Source organism: Rhagoletis pomonella, unplaced genomic scaffold (genome assembly GCF_013731165.1).
Source record: "Rhagoletis pomonella isolate Grant_MI unplaced genomic scaffold, Rhpom_1.0 Rhpom_scaffold_00013, whole genome shotgun sequence".
NCBI classification, from domain to species: Eukaryota; Metazoa; Arthropoda; class Insecta; order Diptera; family Tephritidae; genus Rhagoletis; species Rhagoletis pomonella.
Window position 1 is genome coordinate 9,386,820 of NW_023458567.1, and position 13,740 is coordinate 9,400,559.

At 41.7% G+C, this 13,740-nt stretch overlaps 1 protein-coding gene across 1 annotated transcript; it reads right to left on the bottom strand.

Annotated features, from left to right (window-relative positions):
* Positions 1 to 1,197: 1,197 nt before the first annotated feature.
* Positions 1,198 to 10,384, bottom strand: LOC118748335. Its single transcript, XM_036482710.1, has 5 exons — positions 8,067 to 10,384; positions 5,583 to 5,864; positions 4,945 to 5,535; positions 3,980 to 4,717; positions 1,198 to 3,621 (listed from the first exon to the last, which is right to left on the bottom strand). The coding sequence occupies exons 1-5, from the start codon at positions 10,382 to 10,384 to the stop codon at positions 1,254 to 1,256; spliced, it is 6,297 nt and encodes a 2,098-aa protein (XP_036338603.1). The 3' UTR covers positions 1,198 to 1,253.
* Positions 10,385 to 13,740: the final 3,356 nt, after the last annotated feature.

Here is a 13,740-nt window from a genome sequence, read left to right on the forward strand (position 1 = left end):
TAACCCTGTTCTTAGCTACTGAAAAGTGATTTTTTAATTCAATAACTCTTATAGAAATTTAAAATTACCTTATTCTTTGCGATAACTCTGCACCCAACTAAGCTTTTTTTTGAATTTTTTTGTCCAATGAACCCACTCCGAAATATTTTGAAGTCATTTTCTAAGTGAAAATTAAATTTGTAAATTTTTTTTTCAAAATTTTCTTATAATTTTTGTGTTTGATAATTTTAAAATCCCAAAACTCTGTGGTAACCCTGAATTAAAAACTTTTAATTAGTGTTCCATTCCAACATTTCAACTTTTATTATGTTGCCTATGCATGCGGTAACCCTGGTTTTAACAATTTACTTCTTTTGACGACTGTAATCCAATATTCAATGTGTGGTATTTTTCTTTTAAATTTTCGTGCTAAAAAATCTTAAAATTCCTTTCTTAATTTATTAAAAAAGTTTATCTTTTTATCGGTTTAAATATATTTGAAAATTTCTTAGTATGGAAATTTAAATTTTTATTATATTGCCAAAAAACTATGTGTTAACTCTGTTCTAAAGTAATTAAGGATTAAACTTTTTTAAGTCAGTTTTTTTATGTGAAAATTGTTGTGTTTTTTTGAACCAATATCACCAAAGAAAAGATTATATTGTTATTTTAATCATATTGGTGATGCATGTGATAACCCTGTCTTCAATTAATCGTTTATTTTAGTTTGCTATCCTTATTATACATTCCTTTATACATTCGGGCCTAAAAATCAAATCGCCAAGCTGAGTGGCAACCCTGTTTTAAGTTAATTATTCTTTTTTACTTTTACTTAAGTACCCACATTTTGAAACTTATAAGAAAAATTTTGTTTACGCATTTTCTCACTTATTTTATAATAAAAAATAAATAAAAATAAATACAAGCGGCAACTATATTGTTAAACTATTATAAAACGTTTTTAATTTTTTTTTATTTTTAATTCATATTTTTAAAAATGCCAGTAGACTATATGTGGATTCACATTTTTCCACGCTTAAGATCAGACATGTGGCAACTCTGGTTTCACTAAATGATAAGTAGTCGCTTTTCGAAAAATATTCAAAGAAAGTATAAATCATTAAAAACATATTTAATGTCGATTTCTAATCTACAAGTGTAATCACTTACTATTTAATATTCATAATGAAAATAAACATTTATTATGCAATTCTTCTTACAAAAATAAAACAATAATCGAATGCAAACACCTCCGCACAAAGCACGCCCATTGTTCATGCCCTCAGCATAGCCGCATGCAATGGAATCTCATCAGAACGCATCCTCCCGCCGCAATCGTCGCCCTCCCAGCGGACGCGCGAATGCGGCATAGCATAGCGCAGCTTCTCCCAAAACCACGGCTCGCCCCACTTCAAGTACGTATTCATTTTCAGATACGCACGCAGCTCTTGATCCAGCAACTCCGCGTTCTCCAAGTCGCCATAGATCACCAGTATGATGCGCGTACGTCCCTCATTCAAGGCGCACTGATGCGCCATGCGGAATTCCATGCGCGCCCAGTCGGAGTGTATGAAATGTTGTGATAAGACAATAATTGTGCGGCGCGATTGTTCCACTGAATCAATGATCTGCTCAGATATAAAGGCGCCTGCGAGCCAGTCACGCACATGTATGCACACCTTGAATGACGGCGTACCATGCTCGAGGCCAGGCAGCAACTCGTGCTCGACAAAGTGCTCATCCTGATGCGCGTAAGAGATGAAGGCGTCATATTTACGATCGCGATCCAGTTCAGTCTCGCTGATGCAACACAAGCACAGCCGATGCGCGTAAAGCCAGATTTGCAGCTGCAGCTTGTATTTGTAGTAGCAAAGCGCGGTGCTGACGGCCAGCAGGATGAGGGCCGAAAGCACAGTGAAGGCTAACACAAATGTCAAGCTCACGCCTAGATCGGGTAGGCAGAAGTCGCGGTAGGTTAGTTCAACGAGCGGCGGCATCTGCGGATCGTCGCAACGCACTTCAAGCATGTCGCGGTAACGCAAGCGATTGTGCTTTACGAAGCCATGCAGCAACTCGGCGCTGCAGTCACACGTCCATGGATTATGCGAGAGATACAAGTCTTTCAGCGACGTGCTGTCGTTCAGCGTGCGGATTAACTGCGCGGGCAAGCGCGCTATGCTATTGTATCGTACATCAAGCAAACGCAGGCGGCTGGTGGTGTGGTTGGGCGCGCTCAGCTGTGCGCATAAGGTATGTAGCGTGTTGTTCTGCAGTTGAAGCGTGTTGAGGCTGCGCAGACCCGCGAGCACATCACACGCCTCAGCGCTTGTCCAATTTAGCTGATTGTTATATAGCATAAGTATCTCCAGCCGCTGCGCTTGCGCCAGACTGCCGGGGGCGATTGCGCGCAAGCCATTGTTATCCAAATTAAGTTCTACCAGCGCGTGTAATGTAGGAAGTGTATGCGCGCTGAGCTGCAGCAAACGATTGTGTGACAAAGCCAAGCTCACTAGCTTTGTGGACGGGTGAAATAAGCCAGGTGGCAGCGATTCGAGCTCATTGCGACTCAGGTCCAACACCTGCAGGCGTTTTTGTGCCACGAAAAGTGCAGTAGGAAGCGCACGCACTTGGTTTGAGGTTAGGCGCAGCCGCTTTAGTGCTGTCAGTGGCTCAAAAATCCGCGCTGGCAGCTCGAAAATATTGCAGCTATGTAGCGTAAGAATCTCGAGAAGGCCAAGCTCCTCAAAATCATCTTTGCGTAAGCGATCCGTGAGCCGATGACGCATCATGGTAAGCGAGTTGAGAGACGCGAGTGGCGCTAGCGCTGGGCGTGGAAATTCCAGCAGTCCGCCATATATCATCAAGTCAATTAAATTGGCACCCAGTGGGCGAAAAATGCCCGGCGGCAAATGCGTGAAGTTCAAGTCGAGTTTCAGGCTCCAAAGTGACGTAAAAGCAGTAAACAAATCATCGTCTAACTGCTGGGCTGCGGCCAATGTGCGCTGTTGCGGCTGCGCCAGCAACTCCAAATCACTTATCGTCTGCAAAAAGCTAAGGTTATATCCGAAATGTCGTGCGGCTAGTAAAGGCAACATTCCAAGACCATGTACATGCAAAATGCTGCCGTGCGTCAACTGCATGTGTGCCAACAACTCGGTGAAGGGCACACAGTGGTGAACGCCAAGAAAGAGTGACTTACGCATCCCTCCAAGCAGCGGTACGCGCGCCAGCAGCTCTGCGGATACAGTCGGGTACATATCCACTGCTGGTGTGCAAAATATCTCCACATCGGTCTTCTCGTAAATTGAAATTTGTATGTGCGTGCCACCGTCCGCGCTGCTGCAGCCTATAGAAGCTGAATCATATTTGCTGCTGTAAGTACAGTTGCAGGTGCTATTCGCAGCAATCTCGGCGCAAACGTCGCTGGTGAAATCCCGTTCGTTGTTATCAGCAGCCTGGCAAGGCAGCCAGTGGCATGTGAGCAGCAATAATAAATCCGCGAGAACAATTACAGCTTCTTGCAAAGTAGTGGCGTTTTGTGGTTGGCGCATTTTTGCGCCTCTAGTATACTCGTTCAAAGCGCGCGAGTCGCTGGCGATAGACTGAATGTGAACTTTTTGCATGCATCGTTGAAATCGCAAACTTGCGTGCACAAGCATTTTATATGTTAATGAAAGCATTCAATTGATATAAAGTTTAACACGAGTAATTGGAGGTGTTGACGTCGCGAGTGGAGCGTGTCTTACTCGTGTATATGCAAATTAAATATGAAAAATTCTCTGTAATTACTAGTTGTCAGTGCAGCGTTATCGCGCATCTTATTTCCAATGACATTTTACGCCTCTCGCTGAGTTGCCGTCACAGCGCGGCACAACTTAATTACGCGCGCTTCATCAACGTTTGCAAGGGAATGTTATCAACGCGCCGACTTACGCGCTTCTCGCTTTCCCACCCACGGCGTGAATGTGGCATAGCATAGCGCAGCTTCTCCCAAAACTACGGCCCGTCCCATTTCAGATAGGTGTTCATCTTCAAATATGCGCGCAGCTCCTGATCCAGCAGGTCTGTGTTCGTCAATTCGCCATATATCACCAGTATGATGCGCGTGCGTCCCTCATTGAGCGCTCGCTGATGCGCCATACGGAATTCCATGAGCGCCCACTCGGATTGTATGAAATGCTGCGATAGAACGATGATCGTACGGCGCGATTGCTCCACAGAGTCGATAATTTGTTCAGATATGAACGCGCCCACCACCCAGTTGCGCACGTGTATGCACACCTTGAATGGTGGTGTGACCTGTTCCAGCCCAGGCAAAAGCTCATGCTCGACGAAGTGCTCATCTTGGTGAGTGTAAGAGATGAAAGCGTCGTACCGGCGATCGGGAACCAATTCAGCCTCGCTGATGCAACGCAGACACGCGCCGTGCGCGTACAGCCAAATTTTCAGCTGCAGTGTATACTTATAGTAGCAGAGTGCGATGGAGATTACCAGCAGGCTAAGCGCCGACACGCTGATTAAAGTAAAAACCAGCGTCGAATTGACACCCAAATCAGGAAGGCAGAAGTCGCGGTAAGCGAGTTCGACCAGCGGCACTTGCTTTGGCTCATTGCACTTCACATATATCACTTCGGGAAAGCGCACACGATTGCTACGCACAAACGCGTGCAGCGCCTGGGCCTCACAGTCGCAAGCCCAAGGATTCTGCTCCAGTTTTATGGAGCGCAGCGTTTCACTCCTATTTAGCGCGTGCAAGAGTTGCGCGCTTAGATGAGTAAACTTATTTTGCCGCACATCAAGCAAGCGTAAGGAATTTGCGAGGGTGTAATTAGACGCGCCTAGTTCTTTGCATAGGTAGCGCAGCGAATTGTTGTTTTGCAAACCAAGCATTTCTAAGCGACGTACTCCCTCGAGTACAACACATGATTTAGCGCGCGTCCAGTCAAGTTTGTTGTGACTTAGTACCAAATCACGCAGGTGCGCGCATACGTAAATGTGCCTACTTCAATGACGCGCAACTCATTCAAATCCACATAGAGCTCCACAAGTGCATTTTGCGGTAGAAAGAGATCTGCGCTTAGGCGACGCAATCGATTATATGTCAAATAAAGCTTTTTCAGCGCAGTTGTCGACGCGAAGAGCCTAGCCGGCAACGCCTCCAGCTGATTGTCACTGAGGTCCAATAACTGTAGGTGTCGCTGTTGCGCCAATAGCGTAGCGGGTATCAGGCGTAGCTTGTTTCCGACTATATTGAGATGCTTTAATACGGCTAGCGGTTGGAAATTCCGTGCAGGCAATGCCGTAATGCCAAAACCGCGTACCGTTAGTTCGGTAAGAGTGGAGAGGGCGTCAAAATCGTCCGCGCGCAGACGCGCATTAATTTGATGGCCCGACATAAGCAGTTGCGTCAAATTTCGTAATATGCTGAATGCAACGCGCGGAGACTCACGCAGCCGTCCTAACAAAAATAGCTCCCTTAGCGTGTACGCAACTGGCTGAAAAATGCCAACTGGCAACTGCTCGAAATTCATAACGATTGTCAATGAGCTCAGCTGGCTGAAGGCGCATAGTCTTTCAGCATAGTCTGGTCGTTGCCGCAATACCGCCGCTGTAGTAAGGGTATAAATTCCAAGCCGTGCACCTTCAAGTTGTCGCTCCGCTGCAGCTCCAGTCGCTTCAAAATTTCGCTAAAAGGCAAGCAGTGGCGCACGTCGAGAAAGTCGACCTCGCGCATGCCGCCTAAGCGCGGTAAGCGCGCGAGCAAATCTGCAGGTATGCATGGATGTGCGACATTGCAGCCTACACCAATTCGACCCTGGCAACTGATCTCGACATTCTTTTCATCGAGTACTGTTATCCGTATGTGTGCCGTTTCATCGCTGACGCTGTAGTGAATCACTATCGGTTCGTAGGCGTTGTAGGTGCAATTTCAGGTGCCATTAGCGACGATGGCCGCGCATACATCTTCGCTGAGAATTTTTTCCTCGCAAAACGCACTCCAGTTCAGCAGCAATAAAATGATTAGGAATATAAAACCAGCGCTGGATTGAAGTTGGGCAAGCTTTTCGCCTGACATTTTCGCACTGTCCTTATATGTACAAATAAACTGTCGCACCGTGCGCCTCCCTTTGTTCAACTGCGCTCGTTTGAATTTGCTTGCACTACCTTCACTAGCCGGTATCGTGCGTTCCGTGTGGTGCGCTCACTTATTAACCAATAAACAATAACGGCATTGAATTAAAGAACAATTTGTTTGTAAATGGCAATGCTATTTAGCAATCCAATCAAAGGGTTCTCGGTACAGATGTGCTGCCAGCAATGGGCGATTAGATTGAATACAACTTTTTATAGTATACTAATAGCATGAAATTCCACGAAATCTTCCACGCATGCATGACCTTAATTTAAGGTGAACTAAGCAGTCGTCACAGCGTTGGAGTTTCCTCGCTGATTCTAGGTATTTCTTGCGCTTTGGGATTCAGTCTAAGCTTAGGAAATTGTACGCCTATAAATCAAGCGTTCATTCTGGAATAATCTTGTTGAGTGAGCTGAAAATACTGTGGTCTCATAAACTGGCAGCAAACTGGGAAACACTTACGTAACTGAGCTTCTTCTTCAGTTTGTACTGGTCGTCTGTTATGCTTTCTGTAAAAGTTTTTGCATGGACCGATCATCGAATCTAATTCGCTTAAGTTCGCGACTCATAAATCTGAACGCCGTTCAAATTGTTGCCGTTTCTAGGCATAGAAGTTAAGCGTCTACCCACTGTCTTTTATTGTTTATATTTCTACTATTTTCGCCAACGTGCTCAAACGCATCCATACTTTCTTTCTCAGCCTGCGTATTTACTTATCATCACATTTTGTTGCTATAATTTTAGCTGCCTCCATCTTCAAAGCTCAAAATGGCTCAGTTCCTACCCCCAAAGCTGTAGAAAACCCATGCAATTGTATATGTCCTGGTCGTCACTCAACGTTAGCTGCACTGAAATGACGCTCAACTTTCCAAAAGTAACCCACAGTTGGTTCGTTACGCTCACGCCCAGGCGCCATTTCTCGTCAACTCATTAGCCATGGAGTTTCCCATTGCCCCGTCATGCATTTAAGTCTAATTAGAAAATCCATGAATTAAATTGAAAAACACTACCTCACTAATTTTTAGCGCCCCATCTATGAGCCTAGGGCCCTCATTGCCAATTAACTTATTTATGTGCAAATATTTCCATGAGGGCTTCTGCTTCCCTCCGACGGCTCGGAGTTACCAGCTGTGGCATCACCTTACAAAACTCAAAGGAGTGCCATCTCGGCAGGTAGCATTATCTGTACTTGCTGGTAAAGTTCTGCGTCGAGGGGATATGGTACAGTCTGCTAAGCGTGAGGTGGTCTGGTGAGGCTGTTTCTGCAGGTATATCTCCGCTTTTTGCCATCTTTCTCGCTTGGAACCGGCCCGATATTCTTCCACGCTGCCATAATTCTTAGAAATCCGATCGGCAACTTGGCCATCGTTGTGCTCCAAAATTTGTTCGGCCGTCCTGCGACCTGTATGCGTCCTCAAAGTCCCCATCAGGTAAGGCGAGAGACCTTTACCGGTACTGGAAATTGCATGCGATTTCGCGATTATGGCTGTAGCTCGCCCATTTCCAAGTGGAATACGGACTCCAACAACCTCTAAAACAAAGTTTAAAGGCTCTTCTGGTCAGTGACAGTCCTTGGTCAGAAATAAATCTGAGTAGTTCGAGTTACGTAGGCCCGACTGTCGTGGAAATAAAAGCAGTCAGGCAGTCCCCAGCAGAAGTATATTTGCCTTAGCTCCTAGTATTTTAAGTTAACCTAGTTCATTAAGTTGGAGATCCGATCCCGTAAGATCCTTAATGTATTCTCTGTACGCCTCTTATATCTTCAGATACGGGTATGGTCTTCATAGAGGGTCTCACTAACATAATAAAGAAAGTTGGTATCGATAAGTGCAGCAATTTACTATCAATAAAACATATATTCTAAATAAGCATTTTTTACACAATTCCTCTCACAAAAATAAGACATTAACCTGACGCAAACACCTACACACAAAGCGCGTCAATTGTTCACGCTCTAAGCATAGCTGCATGCAGTGGAATCTCATTAAAACGCTTATTCCCGCCGCGTTCACTACGTTCCCAGCCGACTCGCGAATGCGGCATAGCATAGCGCAGCTTTTCCCAAAACCACGGCTCGCCCCACTTCAAGTACGTATTCATCTTCAGGTATGCGCGCAGCTCCTGATCCAGCAGATCTGTGTTCGTCAATTCGCCATATATCACCAGTATGATGCGCGTGCGTCCCTCATTGAGCGCGCGCTGATGCGCCATACGGAATTCCATGAGTGCCCACTCGGATTGTATGAAATGCTGCGATAGAACGATGATCGTACGCGACGATTGCTCCACAGAGTCGATAATTTGTTCAGATATGAACGCACCCACCACCCAGTCGCGCACGTGTATGCACACCTTGAATGGTGGTGTGCTCCGTTCCAACCCAGGCAGAAGTTCATGCTCGACGAAGTGCTCATCTTGGTGAGTGTAAGAGATGAAAGCGTCATACCGGCGATCACGATCCAATTCAGTTTCGCTGATGCAACGCAGACACGCGCCGTGCGCGTATAGCCAAATTTTCAGCTGCAGTTTATACTTATAGTAGCAGAGTGCGACGGAGATCATCAGTATGCTAAGCGCCGACACGCTGATTAAAGTAAAAACCAGCGTCGCATTGACACCCAAATCAGGAAGGCAGAAGTCGCGGTAAGCGAGTTCGACCAGCGGCACTTGCTTTGGCTCATTACACTTTAGATTTTTCACTTCAGGAAAGCGTACGCGATTGCTACGCACAAACGCATGCAGCGCCTGAGCCTCACAGTTGCAAGCCCAAGGATTCTGCTCCAGGTTTATGGAGCGCAGCGTTTCACTCCTATTTAGCGCGTGCAAGAGTTGCGCGCTTAGATGAGTAAACTTATTTTGTCGCACATCAAGCAAGCGTAAGGAATTCGCGAGGGTGTAATTAGACGCGCCTAGTTCATTGCATAGGTAGCGCACCGAATTGTTTTGCAAACCAAGCATTTCTAAGCGACGTACTCCCTCGAGTACAACACATGATTCAGCGCTCGTCCAGTCAAGTTTGTTGTGACTTAGTACCAAATCACGCAGGTGGCGCGCATACGCAAATGTGCCTACTTCAATGACGCGCAACTCATTCAAATCCACATAGAGCTCCACAAGGGCATTTTGCGGTGGAAAGAGATCTGCGCTTAGGCGACGCAATCGATTATATGTCAAATAAAGCTTTTTCAGCGCAGTTGTCGACGCGAAGAGCCCAGCCGGCAACGCCTCCAGCTGATTGTCACTGAGGTCCAATAACTGTAGGTGTCGCTGTTGCGCCAATAGTATAGCGGGTAGCATGCGCAGCTTGTTTCCGGTTAAAGTTAGATGCGTCACTGCGGCTAGTGGATGGAAAATACGCGCAGGCAACGCTATAATGCCACAACGGCGTAACGTTAGTTCTGTAAGTGTGGAAAGCGCGTCGAAATCATCTGCGCGCAAGCGCGACTCTAGTTGGTGGCCCGACATAGTCAACTGCTTCAAGTTTCGTAGCGCACTGATTGCAACGCGCGGAAACTCTCGAAGACATCCTAGCAAAAACAGCTCACTTAGGGTGCGCGCCACTGGCCGAAAGATACCAACTGGCAACTGCTTGAAATGCGTATCGATTGTCAGTGAGCGTAGCTGGACGAAAGCGCCCAAAATATCTTCCTCTAATTGCTGCTCTTTAGGCAACGCGCTCGATGGTAATTGTGCGACCAGCGTCAATGATTCCTCGTCATGAAAATGATGTAAGCTCTGCGCTAATAACTCCAAGCTGTCTATTTCTTTCAGCATCATCTGGTCCTTGCCGAAATCCCGCCGCTGTAGTAAGGGTATAAATTCCAAGCCATGCACCTGCAAGATGTCGCTCTGCCCCAACGACAACTGCTTCAAAATTTCACTGAAGGGAAAGCAGTATCGCACGCTGAGAAAGCCGACTTCGTGCAAGCGGCCTAAGGGCGGCAAGCGCGCGAGCAGCTCTGCGGGTATGCAGGGATGCGTGACATTGCAGCCCACGCCAATGCGACCCTGGCAACTGATCTCTACATTCTTTCCATCAAGCACTGTGATCCGTATGTTAGCCGTTTCATACCTGGCGCTGCAGTGAATCACAACCGACTCGTAGGCGTTGTAGGTGCAATTGCAGGTGCTATTAGCGGCGATCGCAGCGCAATCGTCTTCCGTGGAACTTTTTTCCTCACAGAACGCGCTCCAGTTCAGCAAGAATAGACTGACTAGGAAAATAAAACCAGTCCTCGATTGAAGTTCGCCAAGCTTTGTGGGCAGCATTTTCACACTGTCCTTTTATTGGCATACAAACTCTCTCACCGCGTGCCTCAATTCACTCGTTTGAATTTGGTCGGACCAGCCGGTATCGCGTGTTGCGTGTATGCGCTCACTTTAAGTATTAACCGATAAACAATAACGGCATTGAATTTAACAACAATTTGCTTGTAAATGGCAATGCTATTTAAAAATCTAATCAAAGGGCTGTGAACAATGGGCGTTTAGATTGAATATAACTTTTTATAGTATACCAATAGCATGAAATACCTTGAAGTTTTCCATGAAAGCTTGACTTGCAAGTGTGGCATGCTGTTAAGCCCAAGCGTCTCAAAGCCCCCATCAGGTAATCGTCATCAGATTCCAACTATCTTGAGGAAGAGATTTAGGCACAGTAGTTTCTTCCCCCAGCTATCTACTATCTTTGCTGCTTTATCTCATCAGTGATTATCCGTAGCACCATATATTTGCTTTGTATGTATTACGACCGAGTACAAAAAGCCAACATAAAGTGTAAAAAATACACCCGGCAGGTGGTGCCGCTAGGTTAGTTGCCACTGCCACCTAGCAACTACAAGAAAAAATGTTGTAGCTGACGTAGGCGTATGGAAAGCTATTTATTTGCTTGACTGTGTAGCCGTTAAGCAAAGTGGGCAGGTGGCCCTTCACATTTTTTTGCTGGATTTTCGTTTGCAGGCAAATGCATTCGAGGTCAATGGCACTTAGAATTTTTTTGTTTCAACACAAATGAGCTCCCTCTCTTCTTCCAGTTTTTGCATTCGTTGCTATTATTCGCTTGTTTGGCGCATTGCATTGCGGCAGAAATGCTGAACTACATACACACGCTTATGCAAATTTATTTTTTCCATGAAAAATTTAAGTGAGTGAAAGGCTTGTGAAGGGGTTGGTCGTATGGTAATTTTGGCTTGGATGGGACTTCAAGGTGATTGCAGTAAGTTTAAGCAATATTATTTTTAAACTGAAATTTTTCAAAAAATTGTATAATATAGAATATCAAGAATTCATAAATCAAATTGATGAAACAAATTAAACTTAATTCCGGTGAAAATGGCGTTTTGAACAACGTTTACTCAAAACCTGAAATTTAAGAAAAAAATACAATTGATAATAATTAAGACTGAATTAAATTTTAGTAACAATTAATATTTCACCCAAAATTTAACCAAAAATCGAAACTTGAGCAAAACCTTGGAATTTATTAAAAGAAATTTAAAAAAATGTGAAAAAACAAGCACTTGCAATATAAAAATAATAATAAAAAAATTTAAACTAAATTGTATTATGTTTTAAAAAGTTATTATTTTAATTGAAATTTTGTCACAAAGTTGAAATTTAATCAAAATATATTTAAAACAAAAAAAAAAGAAAATAAAAAAATAGAAATTTGAAATTTTGTCTAAAAGTATCCCAACTAGTGTAGAAAAAATAAAATTACATTTAATTAAACAAGCAAAAATGAAAAGAAAAAAACTATTTAAAACACTCAAGTTAATATTTCACACAAAATTTAACCACAAAACTGAAGAAAAGAAAATTTAGAAATAAAAACAAACAATTAAAAAATAAAACAAATAATTAAAAAAAATATATTAAAATTCAAAATGATTCCGTTACAAAACGTTAATGTTTCACCTAAAATTTTGTCAAAAGGTTTATAAGAAAATACTAAAAAACTACAAATCAGAAATTTAAAGTAATTTAAAGTAAATTTGGTCACAAAGTACTCCGGGTAATTAGAAAATAATTAAGATAAATTGCATTAAATTAAAATTTCAAAAAATAAAAAAGTAAAAAATTATTTAAATTTACTCAAATTAATATTTCCAGTCCAGTTTCATCTTTTTATTTGTTTTCCTTTTTTATCAAGTGGTTGCTCAAATGTTATGTAGTATTTGGCTAACTGTCGGTTTCACCAGCAATTAAAGCGAAAAATACTTTTTTTATTTGAATTTAATATGAAAACTGACAAAAGGAAAAAAGGCATGTTTCACTTAATTTGCTGATGAAATCGGCAGTTTGCCAAGCACTTCTTAAACTTTGAGCAAAAAATTGGAATTTTATAAAAAAATTAATATAAAAATATTTATTAAATTCAAATTGTTTTTTGGCAAAAATTGTATTGGAGCTCAAGTCAATCTGATTTTATTAATACTAAAGAAAAAACTAAAAAATAGATGGCTTGGTGCTACAACATAAATTTTGACAAAGCTATTTCAATTATTCCTAAAAGTTTTATGTTTGAACACAAAAAGTTTCAAAAACAGTTTAACCAAAAACTGAAATTTGATCGAACAGATTGGAATTTATTGCAGTTTTCTTTCACTAAAAATATTACAATGCTGGCAAATAATATAGGTTCTATGTCAAAATTTACGCTTTTTTACTGGTGTTATATTTTTTGTGCAACTTATGCAACACTAGAAGCTTTATAACAGAAAATAATTCCAAAAATGTCAGCTTACAAAAACTCTGAATTGTGCCAAAAAACTTAACCTAAAAACTGAAATTTTATAAAATTATTAAAATTTAATCATGTTTTTTTTTTTAATCAGGAAAAAATGTAATAATTCAATGAAATTTTTTATTGAACTACTTAAATTATACTTAAAAAACTTACGTTTTCACAAAAATTTAACAAAAGCTGAAATTTAACAAAAAGTTGGAATGTAACAGAAAAAATTATGTTTAAAAAAAAAATTTTATTTAAAACTAAGTGTACATGCGGCATTAGGCTTACTGCAAAATTTACGGATTTCGCAACATTTGGATTTATCCGTAAAATTTATCTAAGCACAAATGTTTTATAAAAGAAAAAAATAAACATAACAAAATTTTATGAACAATAATTTCTTAGTTAAATTTAAGGCTTAGTTCGAAGCCAAAAACTTAAAGTTTATATAAAAAGTTTGGAATTTTTAGATTCGACTAATTAGAGAAGTTTTAAATAATTAAAAATTTATTAAGAATTTTAATCTTCAAAATTTAAAGATTTACGAAATTTATGTTGTTTCGTAAAATTTGTTTAAAAACAAAAGTGTTACAAAATAATAACGTTTAGAAAAAAGTTAGCTTACAACAAAATTTAGTTTATGCAACCTTAGAGTTTTTTAGAGAAAATTTGTGTTTTACATAAAAAAAGGTACGTTTTTTAAGTTTATTTATCTGGCGGTTCCACCAGCAGTTTAAGTGAAAAATTCTGTCAGTATCCACATTGAATTCAAAAAATAATAATTTTTCAATTAAATTGCTTTCGTGAATCTAGCAATAAATCAGGAAGCATACATACAATATCGGTCATATCTATAGCACGTCATTTCAAAGTGAAATGGTTTGCCACTATT

Coding starts and splice junctions, on each gene's coding strand:
- LOC118748335 (XM_036482710.1), bottom strand. CDS start 10,384: ATGCTGCCCACAAAGCTTGGCGAACTTCAATCGAGGACTGGTTTTATT. Junction 4,718..4,944: donor GCGCGCACCTGCGTGATTTG/GTACTAAGTCAC, acceptor CGCGCTAAATAG/GAGTGAAACGCTGCGCTCCA. Junction 3,622..3,979: donor TATCTGAAATGGGACGGGCC/GTAGTTTTGGGA, acceptor TGTGCACGCAAG/TTTGCGATTTCAACGATGCA.